General features: G+C 41.5%; 1 protein-coding gene across 5 annotated transcripts in view; it reads left to right on the top strand.

Moving 5' to 3' along the window:
- Nucleotides 1–23,400, top strand: part of LOC127454525 (dysferlin-like) — a 130,970-nt gene that overhangs the window by 15,784 nt on the left and 91,786 nt on the right. For 3 of the 5 annotated variants that reach the window (XM_051721837.1, XM_051721829.1, XM_051721824.1), the window contains exons 10-32: nt 132–162; nt 391–506; nt 659–785; nt 882–985; nt 1,063–1,131; nt 1,219–1,262; nt 1,433–1,515; nt 4,152–4,184; nt 4,572–4,687; nt 5,243–5,356; nt 5,481–5,658; nt 5,986–6,110; nt 6,275–6,381; nt 6,476–6,671; nt 6,870–7,016; nt 7,120–7,251; nt 7,776–7,942; nt 8,091–8,205; nt 8,393–8,498; nt 8,656–8,798; nt 12,418–12,591; nt 17,734–17,821; nt 17,936–18,013. In XM_051721837.1, coding sequence (XP_051577797.1) covers nt 132–162; nt 391–506; nt 659–785; nt 882–985; nt 1,063–1,131; nt 1,219–1,262; nt 1,433–1,515; nt 4,152–4,184; nt 4,572–4,687; nt 5,243–5,356; nt 5,481–5,658; nt 5,986–6,110; nt 6,275–6,381; nt 6,476–6,671; nt 6,870–7,016; nt 7,120–7,251; nt 7,776–7,942; nt 8,091–8,205; nt 8,393–8,498; nt 8,656–8,798; nt 12,418–12,591; nt 17,734–17,821; nt 17,936–18,013 — 2,593 coding nt within the window. The remainder of the gene's footprint in view (nt 1–131; nt 163–390; nt 507–658; nt 786–881; nt 986–1,062; nt 1,132–1,218; nt 1,263–1,432; nt 1,516–4,151; nt 4,185–4,571; nt 4,688–5,242; nt 5,357–5,480; nt 5,659–5,985; nt 6,111–6,274; nt 6,382–6,475; nt 6,672–6,869; nt 7,017–7,119; nt 7,252–7,775; nt 7,943–8,090; nt 8,206–8,392; nt 8,499–8,655; nt 8,799–12,417; nt 12,592–17,733; nt 17,822–17,935; nt 18,014–23,400) is intronic. The other 2 variants (XM_051721844.1, XM_051721842.1) reach the window with 1 other exon arrangement.

The raw sequence follows: 23,400 nt of genomic DNA, 5'->3' as shown, positions 1-23,400 counted from the left end.
TTTCTTTGTGTTTGTTTTCTTTAGTGGTGACAAGGTTTTCCTCTGATCTTCCATTTTCAGGACACAGGTCTGTGTTATTACAGATTTTGCTAATAATAGTGCTGATTTTGTGTCTTTGTTTTCTCTCCCAGCTGGATGTTGGCATGGTGTATAATGAACACCGTAAGTTCTACATAGTCATAATGTGATGTGATATCTGTTGTTAAAGGCCTTATGATTGTGTCTTATTGTGTAATATACAGATTTTATATAGACATCCCTGTTTTGAGTCAAAAATTTCAAGTTTGGGATTCAAATAACCCTTTCACCTCTACAATTGAGTTAAATCTATAAAGATAAAATATTTTTACCATGCCATTTTTAACAAAATTGTTGTTTTCTATTGAACAGGGCATGCTATTCTCAGGAAATGGTTGTTGCTGGCAGACCCTGATGATCTGTCTGCAGGGGCCAGAGGTTATATGAAGGTCAGCATGTTTGTGCTGGCCGCAGGTGATGAGCCTCCGGTGAGTTAGAGCTAAATAGGCTATAATTCCACTGTATCATTTTAAGCCTAATCATTCTAGCACTAAGTCAAGAGCATTTAATTAGTAATGTAGCTATGTTCTGAACTTCTTGGGAACATTTCCTTAATGATCTTTCTTGTATGCTGTGTTAGATGGATAAGAAAGTGGGTCTAGAAGAAAAGGAAGACGTAGAGGGGAACCTGTTGAGACCAGCAGGTCTTACCCTGAGAGGAGCCACCTTTACTCTCAGAGTTTACAGGGCAGAAGACCTGCCTCAGAGTGAGTATCACAATAGCCTATGTGTGAATGTGAATGTACTGTACATGCGTTTTTCTTTCTGTTTGCAACTGTTATTCATCCCTCCGCTTTGTACAGTGGATGATGCACTAATGGACGGTGTGAAACAGTTCCTTGGTTTCGAGACCAACAGAAAGAACCTTGTGGATCCAATGGTGGAGGTTAACTTTGCAGGAAAAACGGTACATAGAGGTTCATCATGAGATTCTAGACTAACCGGCTACTCAAGAGGTATTGATATTATATTTTATATCTCTAGATCTGTGGCAAGATTCTGGAGAAGAACGCCAACCCTCAGTGGAACCATAGCCTCACTCTGCCCATCAGGGTAAAGAACATAAACCCATTCCACAGAGCACATATCTGCCAGACAAATCCTTCATAACATCCATTAACAGTCTGTTCATCCCTCCAGTTCCCATCCATGTGTGAAAAGATGAGGATACGTATTTTAGATTGGTGAGTTAAAACTCAGTTTTTTTTATTTCTTTTAAACTTAATCTTTGTAAATCAGTGTCTCTCTCTGATACAGATATATTGCAGCCATACTGTTTGCCACTGTTAATATGAATTGCTTCATTTCTGAGGAACATGTTGGTGCTATGTTACATGCATTCACATTCTCTCAGGGATCGAGCCAGCCACAATGATGTCATTGGCACTACTCACTTATGCATGTCCAAAATCTCAGCCTCTGGGGGAAATATTGACGGTATGCTCTAAATTGTGCTTTCACTAACTTTGTTTTTATTGTCTAGATTGTTGCCCAAAATAGAATTGATTTAAAGTAATTTTATGGGTTCAATACAAGTTAAGCTCAATCGACAGAATTTGTGGCATAATGTTGCTTACCACAAAAATGTATTTTGACTCGTCCCTCCTTTTCTTAAAAAAAAAAAAACCTAAAAAAAAAAAGGAAAAAAAAGAAAATATTGGGGGCCTTGGTTGCTCAGCGAGCAATAACGCTGGGTTACCCTCCTCGTGGTCATGATATAATGGTTCTCGCTCTCGTGGTAAGTTGTGCGTGAAAATCGCGGAAATAATGTGAGCCTCAACACATGCTAAGTCTCCGCCCAGCAAGCCACGTGATAAGATGAGCGGGCAGGCTGACTGTCTCAGAAGCGGGGGCAACTGAGATTTGTCCTCCGCCACCCGGATTGAGGTGAGCAACTGCGGCACCACGAGGACCTAGTGAGCATTGGGAATTGGGCATGCCAAATTGGGGAGAAAAGGTCATAAAACTTTTTTTTTTTTTTTTTTTTTTTTTTTAAAAGGCAAATATTTGGGTAACAGTGTATAATGGAAGGGAATGGGGGCCAGTCCATAAACCTTAAAATTCTCAGGGGCAGATTCACTATACAGTTGCGTCACTTTTGCACATGGTATTTTCGCGCAAATAGGCCTACCTGCATCTTATTCACTAACCACCTGCAATCATGTTTATCAGGCGCAAACAGCGCTGAAATTGCATATGAATTTCATATTTATATGAAGTCATTGTCATTCCTTACGGCGCAAACACGCCTCCTTTCTATGTAAATTAGGCTTATTAAAGATTTCGCTTCATTCACAAAACTCAGTGCAATTTATCCTGCGCAATTCACATCGCGCTATTATGCCAAATGAAAGTAGGCGGTAAAATGAATTTTATTTAAAATAGATGTTGTGAACATTTTCAACCAATAATTTCAGCAGTAATTAATCAAATAATCATCAAGCATTATAGGTAGAAGTAATTCAAGTGACGAGCATTATAACCTGGAATATATAAATGTGTGCGGTGTCATCAAGCGCACGTGCTGCATGTTCAAGAGACGACCCAGGTGTGGGGATCAAAGTGATGCTGTTCAGTCCCAGCAGGGTGTGTCAAATACGGTGGTCTGCGGCACCCTCGGCTAAATCTGCCTTCTCTGTTTTAAAAGTATAGCCACAAGACATAAACAATATGTGTGTTAACATGATTTTAGTGTGATCAAATTGCTTACTAACTTTTTCTGTGTAAAGTTATGGCCAATTTTACAACTTCGTTGCCATGATGATGTAATGTAAACAAACCCTAAAATGACTGTAAAAATTATGATTTAAATAACTTTACAGTTCGAATAATACATGCGTTTTAATAGACAAATTCATGTAAGTGCTTTTATAAAATGATAAGTTTACACTTCTGCCTTTAAACCCTTCAAAAATGGTCCACATTCACTTCCATTGTAAGTGCCTCACTGTAACCTTGGTTTAAAAAAAAAAAGAAAAAATTTAAAGAAAAGGATGGATGAGTCTAAATTAATTTTTGCTGTAATCAACATTATGCCACAAATGCTGCTGATTGAGTTTAACTTTTATTGAACCTGGAATATTCATTTTAGGCTGCCCTTACAAAAATTCTCACAAACTTGCCGCAAATTTCCACTCATGATTTTCACAGGCAAATGAGCTTGTGATTCATGGCAAATGTTTGCCAGAAGTTTGCAACTGTTCACCTGTAGTGGTGAACCTGCAGCAAACCTTTGGCATCAGCAAAGAGTTTGCTGCAAAGCTCATTTGTATGTGTAAATAATGAGTGGCGAATCTGCGGCAAATTTGTGGGAAGTTTGCCAGAACTCTTCATTTTTTTAACTGTGTTGTTAAGTGGTAGTGGCCATTCAGTGGTTGTGGCCTAGAGGATTCCTTAAGTCAATGTCTCTACAGCCTTTGTACTAACTGCTTGTTGGTTTGCCCTTCGGTTACAATGTTAAATCATTTGACATTGACTCAGCAATGTGTATTGGTGTTGAATTGTATGTAACATAACTGTTAAACTAACAAGCATTTCACTGGTTCAAATAATAAAAGTGAACGTGAGCCAAAACACTACTTTTAGTTGTTTGCGTACTGATTTTATGTCCAGATTTTGTACCATTTCGTGTTGTAATTATGTCATTAATGAATTTGTTGTGAGCTGACACTGTGTGTTGGGGAATGTGGTGTGTTGTTGGTTCCTGTGTTGTTTGAGGTAGAGACAGGGATGATACTAACTACCATTTCTTTGCTAACTTTAACATCCAAGCTCTTTTCAAGAGATTTCATTTGAAGTGTAGCTTTGCTGACACTTGACAGTAATATAGTTTTGTAGCATTTGTATAGGAAAAATAGTAGATAGTATTATTTTATGGTCGATAAAATTGATTGTGGATTTCTGGGCTGCAAGTTTTCCTGGCAAAACTACCTCTACGCCGTGTGCAGACACGAGTCTTACTATAGGCATATGCATGAAGCAGGTGTATAACATTAGTGGCACTGCCTGCATCATTTGTCTATCCCTTCTATACTTTTTATTGTCTCAAATTCTTTATTTCTCTATGCACTCAGATGAGTTGCCTTCCAGGACCTCCAACAGCACCAGTATGTGCACCTCTCTCTGTCTCTCAAATCTGTGTACTGTCCTTCCTGTACAGTAGATCACACCTAAGCTTCGATATTTAATATTTCGATATTTCGATACATAATTTGGGCTTATGGTGGGCTTGTAGTGCTTGTAGATGTGATAAGGGCAGTTTGTAAGTGACCTATAGCTTTTATTCTGCTGGTCATCAGAGTAGGCGTTTTTCATGAATTAATGGTAATATAATTTGTCACAGAATCTACATTAACAAGCAATATGGTTATTTGTTTCTATTTACATTATTTAATTTCTTATTTATATGTTTACTGCTTCTACAGATAGAAAGATGAAAGCTGTATTACACTGTGTCTAATTCTTGCCTTCTATTTCAATTTTATGCCAATAAGTGGATGATAATGTAGGCTTCCTACCCACCTTTGGCCCCTGCTACGTCAACATGTACGGGAGCCCTCGAGAGTTCTCTGCCTTCTCAGACCCGCATGAGGCTCTAAACTTTGGAAAGGTGAGATTCACTACATAGAAACAAATAATTAATACTATTACATGGTGTAGTTTCCACACAACACTACAAAGCATAACTGTAGGACAATATGATTTAAACTACAAATAACACAATGTGCAGTATTTAATATTTTTTTACTAAGAGTCGATTACAAACTCTTTACAATTCTTAAAGGGATAGTTCAACCAAAGATAAAATAAATCATTATTTACTCACTCTTGTGTTGTTCCAAACCTGTATGACTTTCTTTCTCCTGTGGACCACAAAAGGAGATGTTGGGTAGAATGTTAGTCTCAGTCACAATTTACTTTCATTGTATATTTTTCTCTAACAATGAAAGTTAATGTTGACAAAGGCTGTCATTCTGCCTAACATCTCTTTTTGTGTTTCACGAAAAAAAAAGAAAAAAGAAAAGAAAGTCATACAGCTTTGGAACAACATGATGGTGAGTAAATGATGACAGAAATGTCCTTTTTGAGTGAACTAGCCCTTTAATATTCCTAACTATTTCAGAAGAGTATCAAAGTGGTGCTGGATGTGTGTGTTTTGATACAGGGAGAGGGTGTAGCTTATCGAGGGCGGGTGCTTTTGGAGCTCATTACAAAGTTGTCCGATCATGTGGAACAAAAAGTTGAAGATATACACCCTGATGACCTGCTGGTAGTGGAGGTGAGAATACACAGCTAATGCTATTGTGTGATCATTGGGTTCAGCTTCAGACCTGTGATCATGTGACCTGGGATGTGTTGTTCAATGGAGCTGAAGGTCCTATCTGTTGTGTTGTGTCTTATAGAAATTTATGCGGAAGAGGAAATACTCTCTGTTTGCTGCTTTCTACTCTGCCACTCTTCTTCAGGATGTGGATGATGCAATTCAGTTTGAAGTCAGTATTGGGAACTATGGAAACAAGTTTGACAACACCTGTCTGCCTCTAGCCTCCACCACTCAGTTCAGTAGGGCTGTGTTTGATGGTGAGAAACCACCCCATGGCTCATATCTGAAAATATTTTTGCAGAAAGACAGATCTGTAAAGGGTTTGTTCCACCAAGTATGAAAATTCTGTCTTTATTTACTCAGTGTCATGCTTTTCTAAACCTGTATCACTTTCTTTCCTCCATGGAACAGAAATGACGTAATTATACAGAATGTATACACTGCTCTTTTCCATGCAATGAAAATAATAATTGTGAATCAATAAACTGACATTAGTTTTCCAATAACATTTCTTTTTAAATTGTGATCTCATCAATATATAATTCTCAAGTGTTTAAGAACAGTTCCACTGTTTGCCTATACAGGATGCCATTATTATTACCTGCCATGGGGCAATGTGAAACCTGTAGTGGTCTTGTCTTCAGAGTGGGAAGACATTGGTCCTCGCATAGAGGCCCTAAACATGCTACTCAGCATAGTCGACCGGCTGGTGAGTAATGTTAATACATGCAACTTAGCAGTAAACTCTCTCTTTGAATGAAAAACTGCTTCAGTCAATTTAAAACTGATTAATATATTATAGAAGAACAGTAACTGTATTTTATATCATATAAATTATAATTTCATAACAAATAATTTTGATATTCATATTAGGAATCAAACTTGGAGCAGGTACAACTGGAACTAAAAGCAAGAAGTGACCAACAGGAAGTGGAGCAAAGGGTTATCCAGCTGCTTGATGATGTCATAGCCGACTGCAGGTTCAAATGTGCTCAGTTGTTTTGTGAAGGTACAGTATATCACACACTATGACAGACTAATGTGTTTTCTTTTATGTATGTTTATGTACTGTAGTGAGGAGCTCCCTGAGGTGGATAAATGGCCCTGTGTGACTCCATTGGATAAAGCTCTGAGGAATCTGCGCAAGATTAACATGGAGCAGATCATGCAGGCCGCTTCGGCACTCAAGCATGGCCCAGAGACTGAGCTGAGTGCAGTGCTGGAGCAGGCTGACGACTGGGTCCTGCGACTACGCCACCTTGCTGAGGAGGTAAAAGAGAGAAGTGCACATACTTGACACTTTGAGTTTATGCAGGTGACACAAGTTTGAGTCTTGCTAACGTGACTTCCTGAACATATTTCCCCGTCTTCTCACTCTTGTTTTCTCTATTACTATTCAAATGCTTAATTAATTTGTAGTGTTTTTACAATATTGTTCTTTCTTTCTTTATTTATTTCTTTCTTTCAGCCCCAGAACAGTCTTCCAGATATAATAATTTGGATGCTACAGGGGGACAGGAGAGTGGCCTACCACAGAATCCCAGCACACCAGGTTATTTTCTCCCAGGGTTACTGCGGCAAGCATTGTGGCCAACTTCAAACGTTTTTTATGAAGGTAAACAGTCTATCTGGAGGCAAAGCATAATGCCAAATGGAACTGTATTAAAAGGGGTATTAATAAATACTCTCTCTTTCTCTGTTTGTAATATTGTATTTAGTATCCACAGGAAGACGGGGGAGATGGTAAGATCCCAGCTCAGCTCAGGGTAAAGGTGTGGTTTGGACTGACTGCTGATATCAAGTTCTTCAACCAGTTTGCAGAGGGCAAACTATCTGTGTTCGCAGAAACGGTGAGTGGGCAGTTAAGTCATGTACAGTTTAAAACCTACAGTTAAGTGTTCATTAAAATGTAATATAATTATGCTGAATTACAGTAATCATAAATAATTACAGAAGAACATCTTTTGTTTTAAGACAATAAATTACAGTTATGTTTGTCATAGATTCTTTGGATGAATGTCTTTAAAGGGATATTTCACCCAAAAATGAAATTCTCATAATTTACTCACCCTCATGCCATCCCAGATGTGTATGACTTTCTTTCTTCTGCTGAACACAAACAAAATTTTAAGAAGAATATTTCAGCTCTGTAGGTCCTCACACTGCAAGTGCACGGGTAAATAAAAAAAATGTTGAAGCTCCAAAAAGCATATAAAAGCAGCATAAAAGTAATCCATAAGAAAGTCATACACATCTTGGATGGCATGAGGGTAAGAAAATGATGAGAGAATTTTAATTTTTGAGTGAACTATCCCTCTAATGGCTTCATTCTTTTTTTTACCTGCTGAGCATTATATTGCATTATAATCTACAGTATGAGAACCAGACAAAATTGGCCCTGGTGGGGAACTGGGGAACTACTAGTCTGACTTACCCCAAGTTCAGTGACGTGACTGGCAGAATTAAACTGCCAAAGGAGAGCTTTAAACCCTCTCCAGGATGGAGCTGGGCGGGAGACTGGTATGTCAGCCCAGAGAAAACGTGAGTATCATCTTATCTTTTATCTCTTTTATCATCTTATTATCTACTGATTTCAGAGTCCATCCAAATCTTTTTCTTTGGGATTTTTTGGGATACTTATCTGCATAACAGTTTTGGCCTTGTATTTTTTTGCTCACACGATGCCCAGATTGCTGTATGATGCTGATGCTGGTCATATAAGCTTTCTGGAGGAAGTCTTTGAAAATCAGATGAGGTTGCCAGGAGGACAGTGGATTGGCATGCCAGAGGGGTACACAGATGTGGTCAGTGTGTAGTTACATTCATGCTACAATGTAACTGCCTCATTTTTGAGTCATTGAAATACATTACATTAAAGATATTTATATTTGCAAGCCTTTTTTAGGTACAGTAAAATATATTTTTTTATGTAGATTGAAGTAGTTTACAAGGGAAAACCATTTTGTTCCTTATGTGTCCACTGGGGGGCAGAATGGAGAAAAGGCTGTGCCTAAAGATGAGATAGAGTGTCCCCCTGGCTGGGTTTGGGGGGATACTGAGTGGAGCGAGGATCTGAAGCGTGCAGTGGATGATCAAGGTATGGAAAATTTGAGAACTCTTTCCTACACACATGAGCCACGTGATGTCTGGTCTTTATTATTTAGTATAGAGAGTTGATTTACAAAAGCAGAGTGTCTGCACAATAAATCAGCTACATAAAACATTATCTTCACTTGCATTTGTCTTACCTTTAGGGTGGGAATATGGCATAACCTTTCCCCCTGACCGCCGGCCGAAGTCTTGGGTTCCATCAGAGAAGATGTATCACACCAACCGCCGCAGACGCTGGATCCGACTTCGACGTAGAGATATGCAGAAAATGGAAGCGCTCAGAAAAGTACTTCATTATATTGCATCAGTCATTAACAAAGTGTTTGGCACACGTCGTATTGGGAGCAAGATATAAAAAAAAGAGTACTCTTGGCACAAACCTCAGTTTGTTCCATTCAAATTCGGGGAGATTCTAGTAAAGCTCAGAGTGGCGTGACATGGAGAACTCTGTGTAGTCTCAGAAGGTCTTCCCCTGTCCCTGAACGCATCTGCTGAGAGGCAGATGGAGGTTGAGAGGACACCTAATTAATCATGCCATCTGAGAAAAATCTGAAATCAATCCACACCTGTGATCAACTTGGCAAAAAAACCAAAAAAAAAAACCCAGGTCCAACTGTAGAGGCTCACCGCAAGTATGCTTAATGTTCATCATGTGTGTGCGAGTGTATATATAGGTATGTGTGTGTGTGTGTGTGTGTGTGTGTGTGTGTGTGTGTGTGTGTGTGTGTGAGACAAAGAGAGAAAGAGAGAGATAAAGATTTTCTTTTTCAATCTGCGAATGCCCTGCTGGAAAAAAAACAAACAAACAAACAGCTAAAATCAGTCTTAAATGGTCTTAGCTGGTTTAAGTCAGCCTCCCAGCCTGCCAAAACTGATGCTCTGTTGATTTAGCTGGTCAACAAGCTGGTTTCCCTGTCTTTGGTACTAAAAATACCAAAAACCCCACTAAAACCAGCCTATCCGCATAAGCAAAAAAAAATAAAATAATAATAATAATAATAAAAAAACATTAATACAGTCTGGATAAAGCACACTTCGTTAATATTGTTAAGACTTAAAAAATTGTTCTTGAGATTAGTCACTATAAGAAATCAACAATGATGTTGGACTGAAGAGCCTTGACATATTTGCATTTTAGACTCTTCCAAACAAAGAAGGGATATGTATGCATGTGTAAGTTTGTGTGAGAAACAAATAATAAGGCCTGTTTCACATCGCAGGCACGAGCAGCGCGTGAGCAGAGTGTATCTGTTTTTGCATCCACGCTAACAGGTTAGAGTAATCACATTAGAAGATGAAACAGTGCATCAGAGCATAGCAGAAGTGTTGCAACAGCAGTGCAGTGTGTTTCGGCACCAACTCAGCAATGCTCACGCTCATTTAAAGTGACAGCGAACTGTTAATGGACAAATTCAATATGTTTTGACACTAAAAATAGAAATTACACAGAATAAGCATATATTTGTAGTCTAGTTTGTTTTTATATGAATTAGAGCACTTGGCGAAAATAAACCCAACAAAAATGAAATTATTTTAATGTTATAGCTTAAGCAGGAGTATGGCTTTATCATTCATATCACTTTATTTTCAGTATAGAGCCGTGACTGATACACTGTGAAAAATATTTTCTGTGTGAAAGCTCTAGCGAGTCTGTTTGTGTTGATACACTGCAGTTACGCTGTAGCTTCGGATATGCGCTGCTTCAGTATGCGATGTTAAACAGCCGTAAGGCAGTGTGAGTATAAGAGAGAGAAAGAGAGAGTGTTACAAGTCTTTTTTTTTTTTTTTTTTATAGCGCTTTCCACTACAAACATAATTTCAAAGCAGCTTTACAGAAAATGATGCTTTAACAGAAAAAGAAGCTCTAATATAGTAATGACTTAAAGTCATAATAGTGCGGTTAAAAATATGATTTTTATGATCATTGTGCCTTAAAATAAATAAATAAATAATTAAACTATATTTGTAGTTAGTCCCCTAGTGAGCATGCTAAAGGCGACTGTGGCAAGGAACACAAAACTCCATAAGATGTTGGTTAATGGAGAATGTGACGAGGAGAGCGTGGCCGGGCCGTGATGGAGCATGGCTGGCACTGAATCAGCTGATCAGTGGGAGAGTGAGATAAAGGGCACCCGGAGATGCCGGTTCGAGAGAGAGAAACGCACGCGGCCATGCTGCATGTGTGTCTGTGTTTGTTTGTTTGTTTTATGTTGAGTTTGAAATTAAACTTTATGTTGACTGTTCAGCTGGTTCCCGCCTCCTCCTTGCACGTCCTTTACCTGTTACAGTGGTGCCAAAACCCGGGAGGGAGGAGGATTCGCTGTCGCGGAGTCCTCGCCGCTGCCATCCGCTAGGGGAGCAGCCGCGGTCATCTGCCTGGAGACGGAGGGGTTGCTGCCGGCCGCCGAGAGGCGGAGGAACCGCCAAGAAGGGGAGGAGCGGTTCCATCCACCAGGGGTCGGAGGGCTTGCTGCCGTCTGCCGGGGGAGGAGCAAGCTGTCGTCTGTCAGAGGGTGGAGGAGCGGTCGAGGACCGGGCGACAGCGTGTCTGGGAACCGGCGAGCAAGTTTTTTTTTCTCTCTCTCTCTCTCTCTCTCTCTCTCTCTCTTTCTCTCTGTCTCCCACTTACCCTTTCCCTCTCCCCACACCTCCCCTCATCTCTCCCCCAGGTTCGCAGGAGGCGGTGTGGACCACCGGCTGACAGAACGGCCGGAAGGGCAGCGTCTCCTCTCCAGAGATGGGGAGGGAGTTAGTCTGACCGGTGGTGCCCCAGCCTGAATTAGGCGGGGGAGGAGTGTGACAAAGAGGACGTAGCGTGGCCACATGCGTCTCTCTCTCTCGAACTGGCATCTCCGTCCCCCCTTTATTTTGCTCTCCCACTGATCATCTGATTCAGCGCCGGCCTTGCACCCTCACGGCCCGGCCATGCCCTCCTCCTCGTCATAGAGAAAAATAACTTTGGGAGAAACCAGGCTCACTGTGGGAGCCAGTTCCCCTCTGGCTAAACAGCATGAATATAATGCCAATATTAGTTATCTATGTGTAGTTCAAGTCATGGTTTAAATTATTATACTGAGTAGATGTTGGTGGCCAGTATTTAAAGCAAAGGATTTTGTATGAACAGGGAGGGTTATGGTTTGGGTACTAAAGCTGGTTTACATTCCATTCTATTATTTACTTATTTCCACATACAGTGACCTCAAAAGGTATCAGGCCACACTTAAAAATGTATATATCTATATTTATGTAATTAGATAAAAAAAGATCAAACCAGGTGGCACTGGTATTAACTTCACTTGCCTTATCTCAGCATTTTTGCAATTACTTTCAAGTTTTAACCTACTGGTCCCAAGGTAATTTCAGTGGATGTATGAAGTCAGTTACTTCTTGTCTTCATTGCGTCTTTTTGTCATTTATCATTTAAAAACCTAACTTTTTGTGAAGTGTTTTATTGAAAAGTCTTCTTTCTATAAAATAATTTTGCTATCTAATCCAATGACATTCATAATTTTTTACATGTGACTTAAGTGTCCAAATACTTTTTGAGGACACTGTAAGTGTTAGTAAGTAAATTATGTTATATAATGTAATTTTTACTTACAGGGGCCACTGTAAGAAAAATTACTTGAATTATCCTCATGGTGGCACTCTTCAAACACAGATTTAGGAACATTTCTATCGACTTGTACCTAACATCCTTTCTACTCTATTAAATAACTTTAATTCCTCTTTAATCTGTTCCTCATTTATCTAAAGAGCCTAATTTTTTCTATTTGTCCTGCTATCACTGGTCATTGGACCGGCTGGTTAGGACCACAAATGCACATGAATTTACTATTTACTTCCACAACCAAATTTTATTATGTTGGGTATTTCTGTGTGTGTGTGTGCCCATCCACCAACAGCAACGTCCAGATGAGTCCGAGCGTGAGGGCTGGGAATATGCCTCTTTATTTGGCTGGAAGTTCCACCTCAAGCAGAAGAAGACTGACTCCTTCCGTCGTCGACGCTGGAGATGTCGTATGGAGCCATTGGAAAAGACGGGGCCAGCGGCCATCTTTGCCTTGGAGTGCTCACTGGTAATGAGGGTTGACTATTTGAATGGTGTGGAGCTGTAATTAGGGGTGAGACTTAGAGAGAGAGATGAAAAAATAATATAAGGAAAGTGGTTAGAGAGAGAGAACAAGACAGGCGTGAGATGCAATTTAGACAAAGGCAAAGGCGAGAATGGGTGTGGAGGGCTTTGAGTTTGGACAAATCAGAGGTGCTGAGAGAGACTGGGCAAGCAAAGTGGAATCAGCCTGGTAAAATAAGGCCATCAAGGGATATCATTTACAGGGAAACAGAGATGGAACAGTGAGTGCTTATTCTTTTACTCTTGGTCTGGTCAACTAGTTGCATTGTTACAGATCTATTCCAGGCAGCTTTGGCATAAGCTGTCATGTGGGCTCGGCTGGGTTGAGAATTGAGAGTTGACGAGGGTCTGGAACTGATCCGTGGAGCGTGTGAAAGGTCCCAGTGCCTTCAAGAACTAAACAGGGGGATTCCCTCGCTCTGCCACATCAGAGCACCTAAAAACCCTGATCCAGTTTACAGACATGGAGATGGACTGGGACTAAAAACAGCCCAGGGCCCATGTTGGCCCATCACAACCCACATTGTATAATCCCCCAATATGGATACTGTGTTATGTAATTGACATATTAGAATTTTCATTGTAAAATGTCAAAGTTCACCCAAAAATGATAATTCTCTTATCATTTACCCTCATGCTATCTCAAACTCGTATGACTTTCTTTCTTCTGCGGAACACGAACGAAGAAATTTTGATGGCGATATGATGAGAATATATCCATACATTGCATGTCAATGGGATTCAGCATTTACGAGCTCCAAAAAGGACATAAAGGCAGCATAAAGGTAATCCATATGATTCGAGTGTTTTAATCCATGTCTTCTGAAGCTATATGATCGGTTTTTGGTGGAAGTCATTTTTGCCGCTCCTTTTTTGGTAACACTTTACAACAAGGTTACATTCGTTAACATAAGTTAATGCGTAAGGTATCATGAACTAACAATGAATAATATATATATATTTTTTTACAGAATGTATTAATCTTTGTAGTTCATTGTTTGTTCATGTAAGCTCATAGTGCATTAACTAATATTACAGTAACATATGCAACTTTAGATTTAAAAAATGTATTACTATATGTTGAAATTAACATCAACAAAGATGTATAAATGCTGTAAAAGTATTGTTCATTGATAGTTCGTTAACTAATGTTAACAAAGGGAATTTTATTGTAAAATGTTACCCCTTTTTCACTATAAATCTTACAGTCTGCAGTCTCCTAGGCGCGATCATGATTTGAAGCTCGATTGCATGCGCAGAGAGCTATATTCATATTATATCTCCATCAAAATATCTTCTTTTGTGTTCCGCAGAAGAAAGTCACTTTGAGACAGCATAATGGTAAATCATGAAATAATGATAGTTTTTGGGTGTACTATTCCTTTAAAAAGCTGTTGTATTAATTAATTGATTACTTAACAATTAAATTATATAATGAATAAAAAAATCTATTGATCTATCTGTTGCTTCCTATGGCCATTCTGTCCCTATATAGAGGCATCTATTATGAACATCGAATAATGCCTTTTTAATTTTTTCAAATGATATAGTGTGTTTTAACCTAGTAATGTGCACTGGTAGCCTATACAGAGAGGTGAGTAGAGTAGCCAAAAACTTTACTCAAGTAAAAGTACAGTTACTCAAAAAAATAATTACTCAAGTAGAAGTAAATGTAGTAATGTTATAAATTACTCGAGTAAGAGTAAAAAAATATCCAATAAAAAGAATACTCAAGTAGTGAGTAACTAGTTACTTTTACATATAATGTAATGTTTACTCTCCTATATTCCAGTACACGATACACATTTAACATGCATTACAGAATGATTAATAATAATAATATTATTAATATTATTGTTAATAATGGAAATTGTCATCATTCACCACCATGTTGTTCAAAACCCATATAACTTATTTCTTCCATGCATCAAATTAAAGGGATAGTTCACCAAAAAATTAAAATGCTATTATTTTCTCACCCTCATACCATCCCAGATGTGTATGACTTTCTTTCTGAAGAACACAAATGAAGATTTTTAGAAGAATATCTCAGCTTTGTTGGTCCATACAATGCAAGTGAATGGTGACCAGAACTTTGAAGCTCCAAAAAGCACATAGAGGCAGCATAAAAGTTATTAATACGACTCCAGTGATTTTCAGAAGCAATATGATAGGTGTGGGTGAGAAACATGTATAACACACACACACACACATATATATATAAAAACTTTACAATATTTAAAGTCCTTTTTTTACTATTAATTATCTTCCCTGCTCTGTAGGTGGCTATATGCACAAAGAATTGATTCACCAAAAACACAAGAAGAAGAATGTGAAAGTGGAGATTTATTAGTAAAAAAAGGATTTAAATATTGATCTGTTTCTCACCCACACTTATCATATCCCTTCTGTAGACAAGATTGAACCAGTGTCATTTGAATTCCTTTAATGCTGCCTGTATGTGCTTTCTGAGATTCAAAGTTTTGGTACCCATTCACTTGCATTCTAGTATAAACTAACAGAGCTGAGATATTCTTCAAAAAATCTTTGTGTTCAGCAGAAGAAAAAACACACATCTGGGATGACATGAGGGTGAGTAAATGATGCGAGAATTTTCAATTTTGGAAAAATTATCCCTATAAGGAGATGTTGGACAGAATGCTAACCTTAATCATCATTTACTTTCACTGCATGTTTTTTCCCCCCTCCATATTTTGAAAGGGAATGGTGGCTGAGACTGTCACTCCCTAACATTCTGTCTAACATCTTTTGGGTTCCACAGAATACAGAAAGTTTCACAGGGTTGGAAGAACATGAGGGCGGGGAAATGATGATATAATATTTATTAAAGGCTGAACTATCACTTTAAGAATGCTTCTCAGATTTGGACGAGTCTGTCAATTAGAAGAGAAGTTTGGAAACCTTTTTCTAGTAATTATTACGGTGAAAAAGTGAACAGTGTCTCACAGTCCCAAGTTATATATAATGTTTAATTATACACTGAAGCAAGATCATGCTTTATTCATGCCTTCTGTCGTTATTTCACAGCTTTTTACATCCTGCGTGAATTTAGTTCAGTGACGGTCCAGCATTGTCAGTGTCGAAAGAATTTAGATAATTAGTTCTGTACACTAAGAGTAAATTAAACCTTATCTCTGTGTTTGGAAGCTTGTTGTCCATAAGACAAAGCTGCCCGCATGTGTCAAACGCTGTGCACGTGCCAACCTTGCACATGTAGAAATGCTCACAATCGCAATAGGCAGGGCAAAACATTTGCAATTAATGCGGCTGTTCACAAGGATTTATACAGTAGGCACTGATATGTTGCAGCGCTGATATAAAAATGCAAACTTAGAAACTGAGGTCATAAGAGCCCACAGTTACAGATTCACGCTGAAAATGAATGAGTATCACAATGAAACAGACAAGCCCACATTGTCACAATCTCTAAAACTTAACTTAGAGCTGCAGTTTTAATCTTGAAATATATCCTTGTCTTGGTATAAAATGAAGGCATTGTGTGGAGTGAAGAAATGTTTGTTTTGCACACTTGCTGCTGTAGTGTTGAACGCGACTCGAGTGACAGCGTGCAGCTGTGAAGTTCCACTGTCGTAAGAGTCCCATTCAAAAAATCTCAATAAATTACGCATTTATTAACACTAATTAAATTAAAACCAGTAATGTAACGACAGGAACGCTACCCATTGTAACGATGTAAAAGTAAAAATTTTTCATCAGAAATGTACAGAGTAAGAGTGAAAAGTACCCACCATAAAACATACTCATAAAGTTATTTTTTTTTTTCAAAAAAGTTACTCAAGTAAATGTAACGGAGTAAATGTAGCGTGTTACTACCCACCTCTGCCTATACAGTATGTCGCTTCCTACTTGTTCCTGTAGGTTTCTACGGTTCCTGTAGCTCCTTTGGTAGAGCATGGCACTGGCAAAGCCAAGGTCATCGGTTCAATTGTCAGGGAACACACATACTGATATAATGTATACCTTGAATGCATTGTACTGTATGTTGCTTTGGAGAAAAGTGTCTGCCAAATAAATTAATTTAAATGTAGATATGTGCAGCCTCTCCCACTATCCACCTGGAGTTTTAAGGTACTAATGTGAACTGTAATGCTTTTAATTTTGATTGTAGTTTTGGCTGTAATAATGATTTTAGGTTGATTGCAATACACTTGTTTCAGCCCAAAGCTCTTTAGTAGATTGCTGGCTCCCAGCTCTCCTTACCCCAGCCCACAGGCATAATTGACTGGGTTGGCACATGCAGATGTTGGGCACAGGCTGCTGGTTATGTGGTGGTTTAGGGCTGGGTCATATGAGTTCTTGCTGAGGGATTGCCCTGCCTGAAATAACATTTCAGTAAACACAGATTAGATACATTAAAATCAAATATAATTTACCTTTACATTCACATTCTTTTGAAGCATACTTAGTCAAGGAACTTACACATAAGGGCACAAATTGGGTTTGTACTTTGTTTGTCATTGTTACCTTAGCATGTTGTTAAAATATTAGTCAGCAACATGCCTATAATAACCAACACCAATACAGTTTCCCTAAATCACAATCCTACATTGTTGTTTTGTTGATGTAAAGGGCATTCTGGAGGGCATGTTTTCTTTTCATTTTCTTTCTCCCCCAAAAATGTAAAGGGGTATTGGGTTATGTAAATATACTGAGCCACAAATGACATAGCAGTTTCATCTGGGTTAGAAGACATCATCAGGTTTTTTTTATTTATTTTCTTCAGAGAAGGGTCAGGATTTTAAAATGTGTCAAGATGATATTTCAGCATCTTGGAGTGGTGACACATAATCGCTTCATGCCAGTGGTTTGTGGTGTATATTCAGTTGCCCTCTCCACAACTGACAGCACAGTCATCATTATCACATTCTCTGTTTACCCTTTTGGTCGAAATATTGTGATATTTGATCCAACATGAATGCCTTGTCTTGTCCAAATGCCAAAATGTGGGAGTCTTGTGTTTATGTTAAAGCAACATAATGCATCTACATTGGCAAAGCACAAGTCTCAGAGTGTTTTTTTTTTCTTCTTTTCTTTTTGTCAAAAGAGCAGTGTTGTCGATGAAAAGAACGATGATAAGTCGGTTACAACAACATTTGGTGTCAACCGCCCAACCATCTCCTGCTTCTTTGATAGTAAGTCAGTCATGCTTTTTTGCCATGGAAGTTTTGTCACTTTGTTTGAAATAACATCAGATTTCAATAATGATTCATGCTACACTGCTGTTTAATTCCTCTAAAACATTTCAGGTGGGACCCTGTATCATTTGCGATGCTACCTCTATCAGGCCAGAGACCTACTGGCAATGGATAAGGACAGTTTTTCAGGTGAGCATACCACCTTCACTGTGAAAAAATTTAGACAAAAGAGCCAAACATAACTATTACAGACATCTAAAGATTGTCATTTGAAAATAGTGTGAATTAGGTTTTTCAAAACTTAAGAACCAAAGAAAACATTGATCCATGTATGGCTTCCCACTTGTAAGGCTGGTGCCAAGTTGTCTGGACTGAAAAAAAAAAAGAGAACTTCAGAGAAAATCAACATATGAACTTGCTCACACAATTAGCATCTCTACCTGAGACACCACACCATTGAGCGAGGATCACAGATTCACTCCTCGTTGTTCTTCCACATCTGTCCCATTCTCCCCCCTCTCCTCTCTCATCCTCTTCTCCCTTTTAGTTCAGAATCACCGCAAACCCACCAAAGATCTGTATGTACAAAAATACCATATACGATATATATAAAGAATGTGACTATACATGTTTAATATCATTTAAAAGGCGTCAGTGCGACAGGTACAGTAGTCTCATTCCCACAGCAGTAGACTTAAGCCCAAGCATACTTCTGTCAGACCACATACAGGACATGTGATGCAAATCTCATCATCATCAGAGTGCTCACTCACTGAACGTGTGCAGCCCGATTTTTATAATCACGCGCCTTGAACAGATAGAAGAATGCCATGCACCTGGACAGGGCTGCAGTTAGGAATTCTCGGGCCCGGTACAAAATGTGTTCAGTGGCCACCCTCCAGTCCATTGTCTGATGGGGGGTGGGGGGTTTAGATGTGCTCTACAATATGGAATAGCCTTTCTGTGGACAGAACTGTTTTTGTGAGAACAGAATGTGCAATACCTACTACTTCACCTAGGAACATTTTGGAATTCAGTAGTTATATATTAATATTATAAACCAACAATTATTTAGTGTTGTCCAGTTTGTCATTATAATATGATACAGTAGGCTATTACTATTATTACTTTGAGGATTTGTTGTATACAGTTGTAATATATTCCTGTCTTATTTACTTGAACCTGGAGCTTATATTCTGATGCTGCAGTGTATTGTTCACCATGTTGCAAAAGGCTGTATTTTTCGTAAGAATCGTAGGCAACATTCGTAATAGTATTGTAACAGTAAACATACAAGGCACGGTGGCCCCTCAGCACACTAGAGCAGAAGGAAAAAAAATCATTGTCATTTATCAAGCGCTGAAACTTTGCTTGGTGCAGAACAATCTGGAATAATGTTAAACATTGTAACAGTCACCTCTTTGTAACCTGAACTTGTTCAGAATGTTAAATCTTTGTGACACCTGTGCTAAAAACAATCTAGATGCAGACGCAAGTGTCTCAACATGCATTTTAACCTGATGTTCTTATTAACTTGACACAGTGTCTAAAAATGTGTCTGTCCTGCATGAGAAACTGAAGAAACAGCGAGATGCAGTGAAGCAGTCAGTGATGTTCGTCCAGCACGTTTACATCGGAAAACAATGAAAAAACAGAGCAGACGCAAACAAAAACACGTTTGGTGTGAACAGCCCCTAACTCAACCATTTGCACGTATCTGTGAGTGAGGGCGAAACAAGTTTGGAAGGCCTATATATTTTTCATAAACTACAAACCCGAACCCAAATTCCTTCTTGAAAAACTGACCCGAACCAGGCAACCTCTAACGTGAACCGTTCTGAGTGCGTTGACAACAGCGTATTCGTGCGTGTACCCAGAACATGTCACTCAAGCGATTTTTGCAGAGCTTTCCTAATGGGGCGGGGGCAATTGCGTGGTTTGCGTGATGGTTAAAAGCGCTACTGTCTGGGCCCCCTTTAAGCCCAGGCCCGGGACAAAAGGTCCACTTGTCCCCCCTTATCGGCGGCCCTGCGCCTGGAGGCAAATGAGCCCCATAGTGCTGTGTGCTTTAAACACACAACACTATGTCTTACTATAATGTCAGGCATGCATCTCTTATTCTTAAGATTAATCTTTGAGCATTAGATGTTCCCTGTCTGTCACTCACTTGACGTTGTGTTGATGTAGTGACACTAGGGGTTCGAGCTTGAGAGCCCCAATCACCTTTGCTTAAAATAGAAAAGGCCAGTGAGAATTGGCGAGTGGAATTTGCATGCCACTCTCCGCCCAGGACATATGGGTATAAAAGGAGATGGCATGCACCACTCATTCAGATTTTTTACTTCAGAGCCGAATGCATGCTTGTGTTCGTCCTCTCACCTTTCGCTACGCTGCTGGAGTCCACGGGTGCTAAAAGAGTATATTAAAAAGAGTATATTTCCTTCTAAAAGAGTTCGCGCAAATGCTTGGCATCTTTTTAAAGATGTCCTTCCACGTTTGCGCTACTGGATGTGGCCGTTATCTTTTCCCTCTGGACAGCCATGAAAACTGTCTTGAGTGCTTGAGGCGCCAGCACGCCGAGGCAGTTTTTGTGGAAGGGTCATGTTCTCATTGCGAGAACATGCCCATGAGAACGTTGCGGTCGCGGCTCACTTCCTTTTTATGAAGCAAGGAGCCACCGCAGCTGCTCCCCAACCTGGTCCTTCCTGGGCTGATGCTCAGCCAGCTGGGTCGGCAAGCACCGTGGGCGATCTGGATGTGGAGATGGGAGCGTTTCTGCCAGCTCAGCCCCCGTGGACCTCCCATCCCCAGCACGCTCGTTCTGTCTGGAAGAGCTGTCGAGTGATACTTGCGGCCCGCCTCAGGGTGGGTTTAATGTGTCATTCGCGGCTTGCGATGAGGATGAGCTTTCGGTCACAGTATCGGAGGGTGGGCTTCTGCTATCGGAAGTGGACGAATCTTCTGAGCTCCCGTCCACAGGCGGTAGAGCACAGGATGAGGTGGATGCTGAGATGGCAGCCGTTCTTGCCCGGGCAGCTGCGAATATCGGGCTAAAGTGGAACCCTCCACCCTGCCCTGAGCGTTCGTGGCTGGATGATTGTTTTCTGGGCTCGGAGCGCGACTCACAGCTGCACCCCGCCCCGGTGCCCTTCTTCCCGGAAGTGCACAAGGAGCTAACTTAGTCGTGGAAGGCACCTTTTTCTGCCCGTACACGCTTCGCCGGCTCGTCCACTCTGACTACCCTCTGGCGGAGCGGCTAAGGGATATGTCGAGCTTCCCTAGGTAGAGCGCGCCGTAGCGGTGCATTTATGCCTACAAGGAACAGCCACCTGGTGCGACCGACCAAGGCTCCCTTCTAAGGCCTGTAAGTTCTCTTCCTCTTTAATGACGAAGGCTTACAAGGCCGCGGGTCAGGCCGCTTCCACCCTGCACACCATGGCCATCCTGCAGGTCCACCAGGCCAAGGTGCTGAAAGATCTGCACGAGGGTAGGACCGACTCGGGGCTGATGCAGGCACTGCGTACTGCGACGTAGGTCACACCCTGGGCCGGACGATGTCCACTCTTGTGGTCCAAGAGCGGCACCTGTGGCTCAACCTTGCGGAGATGTGTGACGCCGAGAAAGTCCACTTCCGCAGGAAGTCAGCTCCACCTGCCCGTCAGCCGGCCCCCAAGAATCCAGATGGGGTTCGAGGCGGTCTTGATATGGGCAGCCCAGGGATGAGGCAACTACTTTTAACCGGTCTGGCCTGGGTGTTCTCTCCAGCCACACTATCGTCCTTGGGCCAGTGCGTGGCGAGTTTTCCATCACCGAGTGCCCTCTATAAAAGAGCAGTTTCCTCATTCCCTGGGCCAGCGCGCTCACGACGGCCAGGCGCTGGAAGTCTTTCCAGTCTTTCAGGCGAACATGAGTACCTCCCGTTCCCCCGTTCTCCGTCGAGAGACAGCCGGAGAACAGGGAAGTATGGTGGTCTCTGGGGTCGGCTCCCGCCCCAGTCACAGGCCACCGTTGCGGGCATACAGAGCAGCACTTCCCCCCTGGGCTGTCTTCCAGGTGGGGCACCTGCTCTGCCTTGCCGCGAACCACCCTACCCGGGCACGGTCCCATCGTCCCCTTGGTGCTGCTGTCACGGAGGCTGGAGGCTTGGTTAGCACTCTCCAGCCCCTCGTGGTGGCTCATCAGGATGATTCGCCTCGGTTACGCGATCAGTTTGTCAGATGCCCGCCCAGGTTCAATGGCATCCTCTCCACTACGGTGTGGGGCAAAGGTGCCTCCATCCTCCGGGCAAAAGGTAGCGGTGCCAGTGAAACAATTTCAGAGGCTCCTGGGGCATATGGCATCCTCGGGTTGATGCATATGAGACCGCTTCAGCACTGGCTACAGACTCGAGTCCCAAGGTAGGCATGGCGCCACGGCACCCGGCGTGTGACCATCACGCCACAGTGCCATCAGACTTTTAGCCCTTGGTCGGACCTGGCATTTCTACGGGCAGGTGTTCCCCTAGAGCAGGTCTCAAGGCACGTCGTGGTCACGACAGATGCTTTGAACTCTCGGGCATGGGCAGGCAGTGTCCCGACACCAATGGCACATCAACTGCTTAGAGTTGCTGGCAGTATTGCTGCCCCTGAGGAGGCTTCGGCCGTTGATTCAGGGCAAGCATGTGTTGGTCCAGACCGACAACACGGCGACCTTAGCGTACATAAACCGCCAAGGCGGCGTACGCTCGTGTCGCATGTCGCAACTCGCCCGCCGCCTCCTCCTTTGAAGTCAGCAGACGTTGAAGTCTCTGCGAGCCACTCACCTTCTGGGCGTCCTCAACCATGCAGCGGATGCGCTCTCATGGCAGGTAATGCTCCGTGGGGAGTAGAGACTCCACCCCCACGTAGTCCAGCTGATTTGGGAGAGATTCGGGGAGGCGCAGATAGACCTGTTTGCATCCCAAGAGTCCTCTCACTGCCCCCATTGGTACTCCCTGTCCGAGGCCTCCCTCGGCACGGATACCTTGGCGCACAGCTGGCCTCGGGGGCTACGCAAGTATGCGTTTCCTCCTGTGAGCCTCATTGCACGGACTTTGGGAGGATGAGCAGCAAGTCCTGTTCATTTTGCTGTACTGGCCCAACCGGACTTGGTTCTCGGATCTGATGCGCCTGGCAGTAGCACCTCCCTGGCGCATTCCTCTGAGGCGGGACCTTCTCACTCAGGGGCAGGGCACGTTCCAACATCCGCAGCCAGACCTCTGGAATCTCCACGTCTGGCTCCTGGACAGGACGTGGAAGACCCAGCGGGTAATAGACTGTAAGGGCTAAAAAACGTTATGTTGATTGACCCTTTCAGGTAGTATTAATCATTACCTCCTGATTAATGATAAAACTGTATTACTCTAGTTAAGTGTAATAGGAAACTATAGTAGTAAGCAAAACAACTATTTGGGTACTATGTTGATACTAGTGATAATGTTACTTTAATTAAGTCTACAGAACTAAGCAAAACAACTCTTTAGAAATAGATAAGCTGTGGGAGTAATCTGTCTAGACAGTATTAGTGGTTTACCTCTGGCTATCGACCCAAAACTGACA

The sequence above is a fragment of the Myxocyprinus asiaticus genome, chromosome 2, assembly GCF_019703515.2.
Source record: "Myxocyprinus asiaticus isolate MX2 ecotype Aquarium Trade chromosome 2, UBuf_Myxa_2, whole genome shotgun sequence".
Lineage (NCBI taxonomy): Eukaryota > Metazoa > Chordata > Actinopteri > Cypriniformes > Catostomidae > Myxocyprinus > Myxocyprinus asiaticus.
Note: the sequence above shows the minus strand (reverse complement) of the source record. Positions and strands in the feature narration are given on the sequence as shown.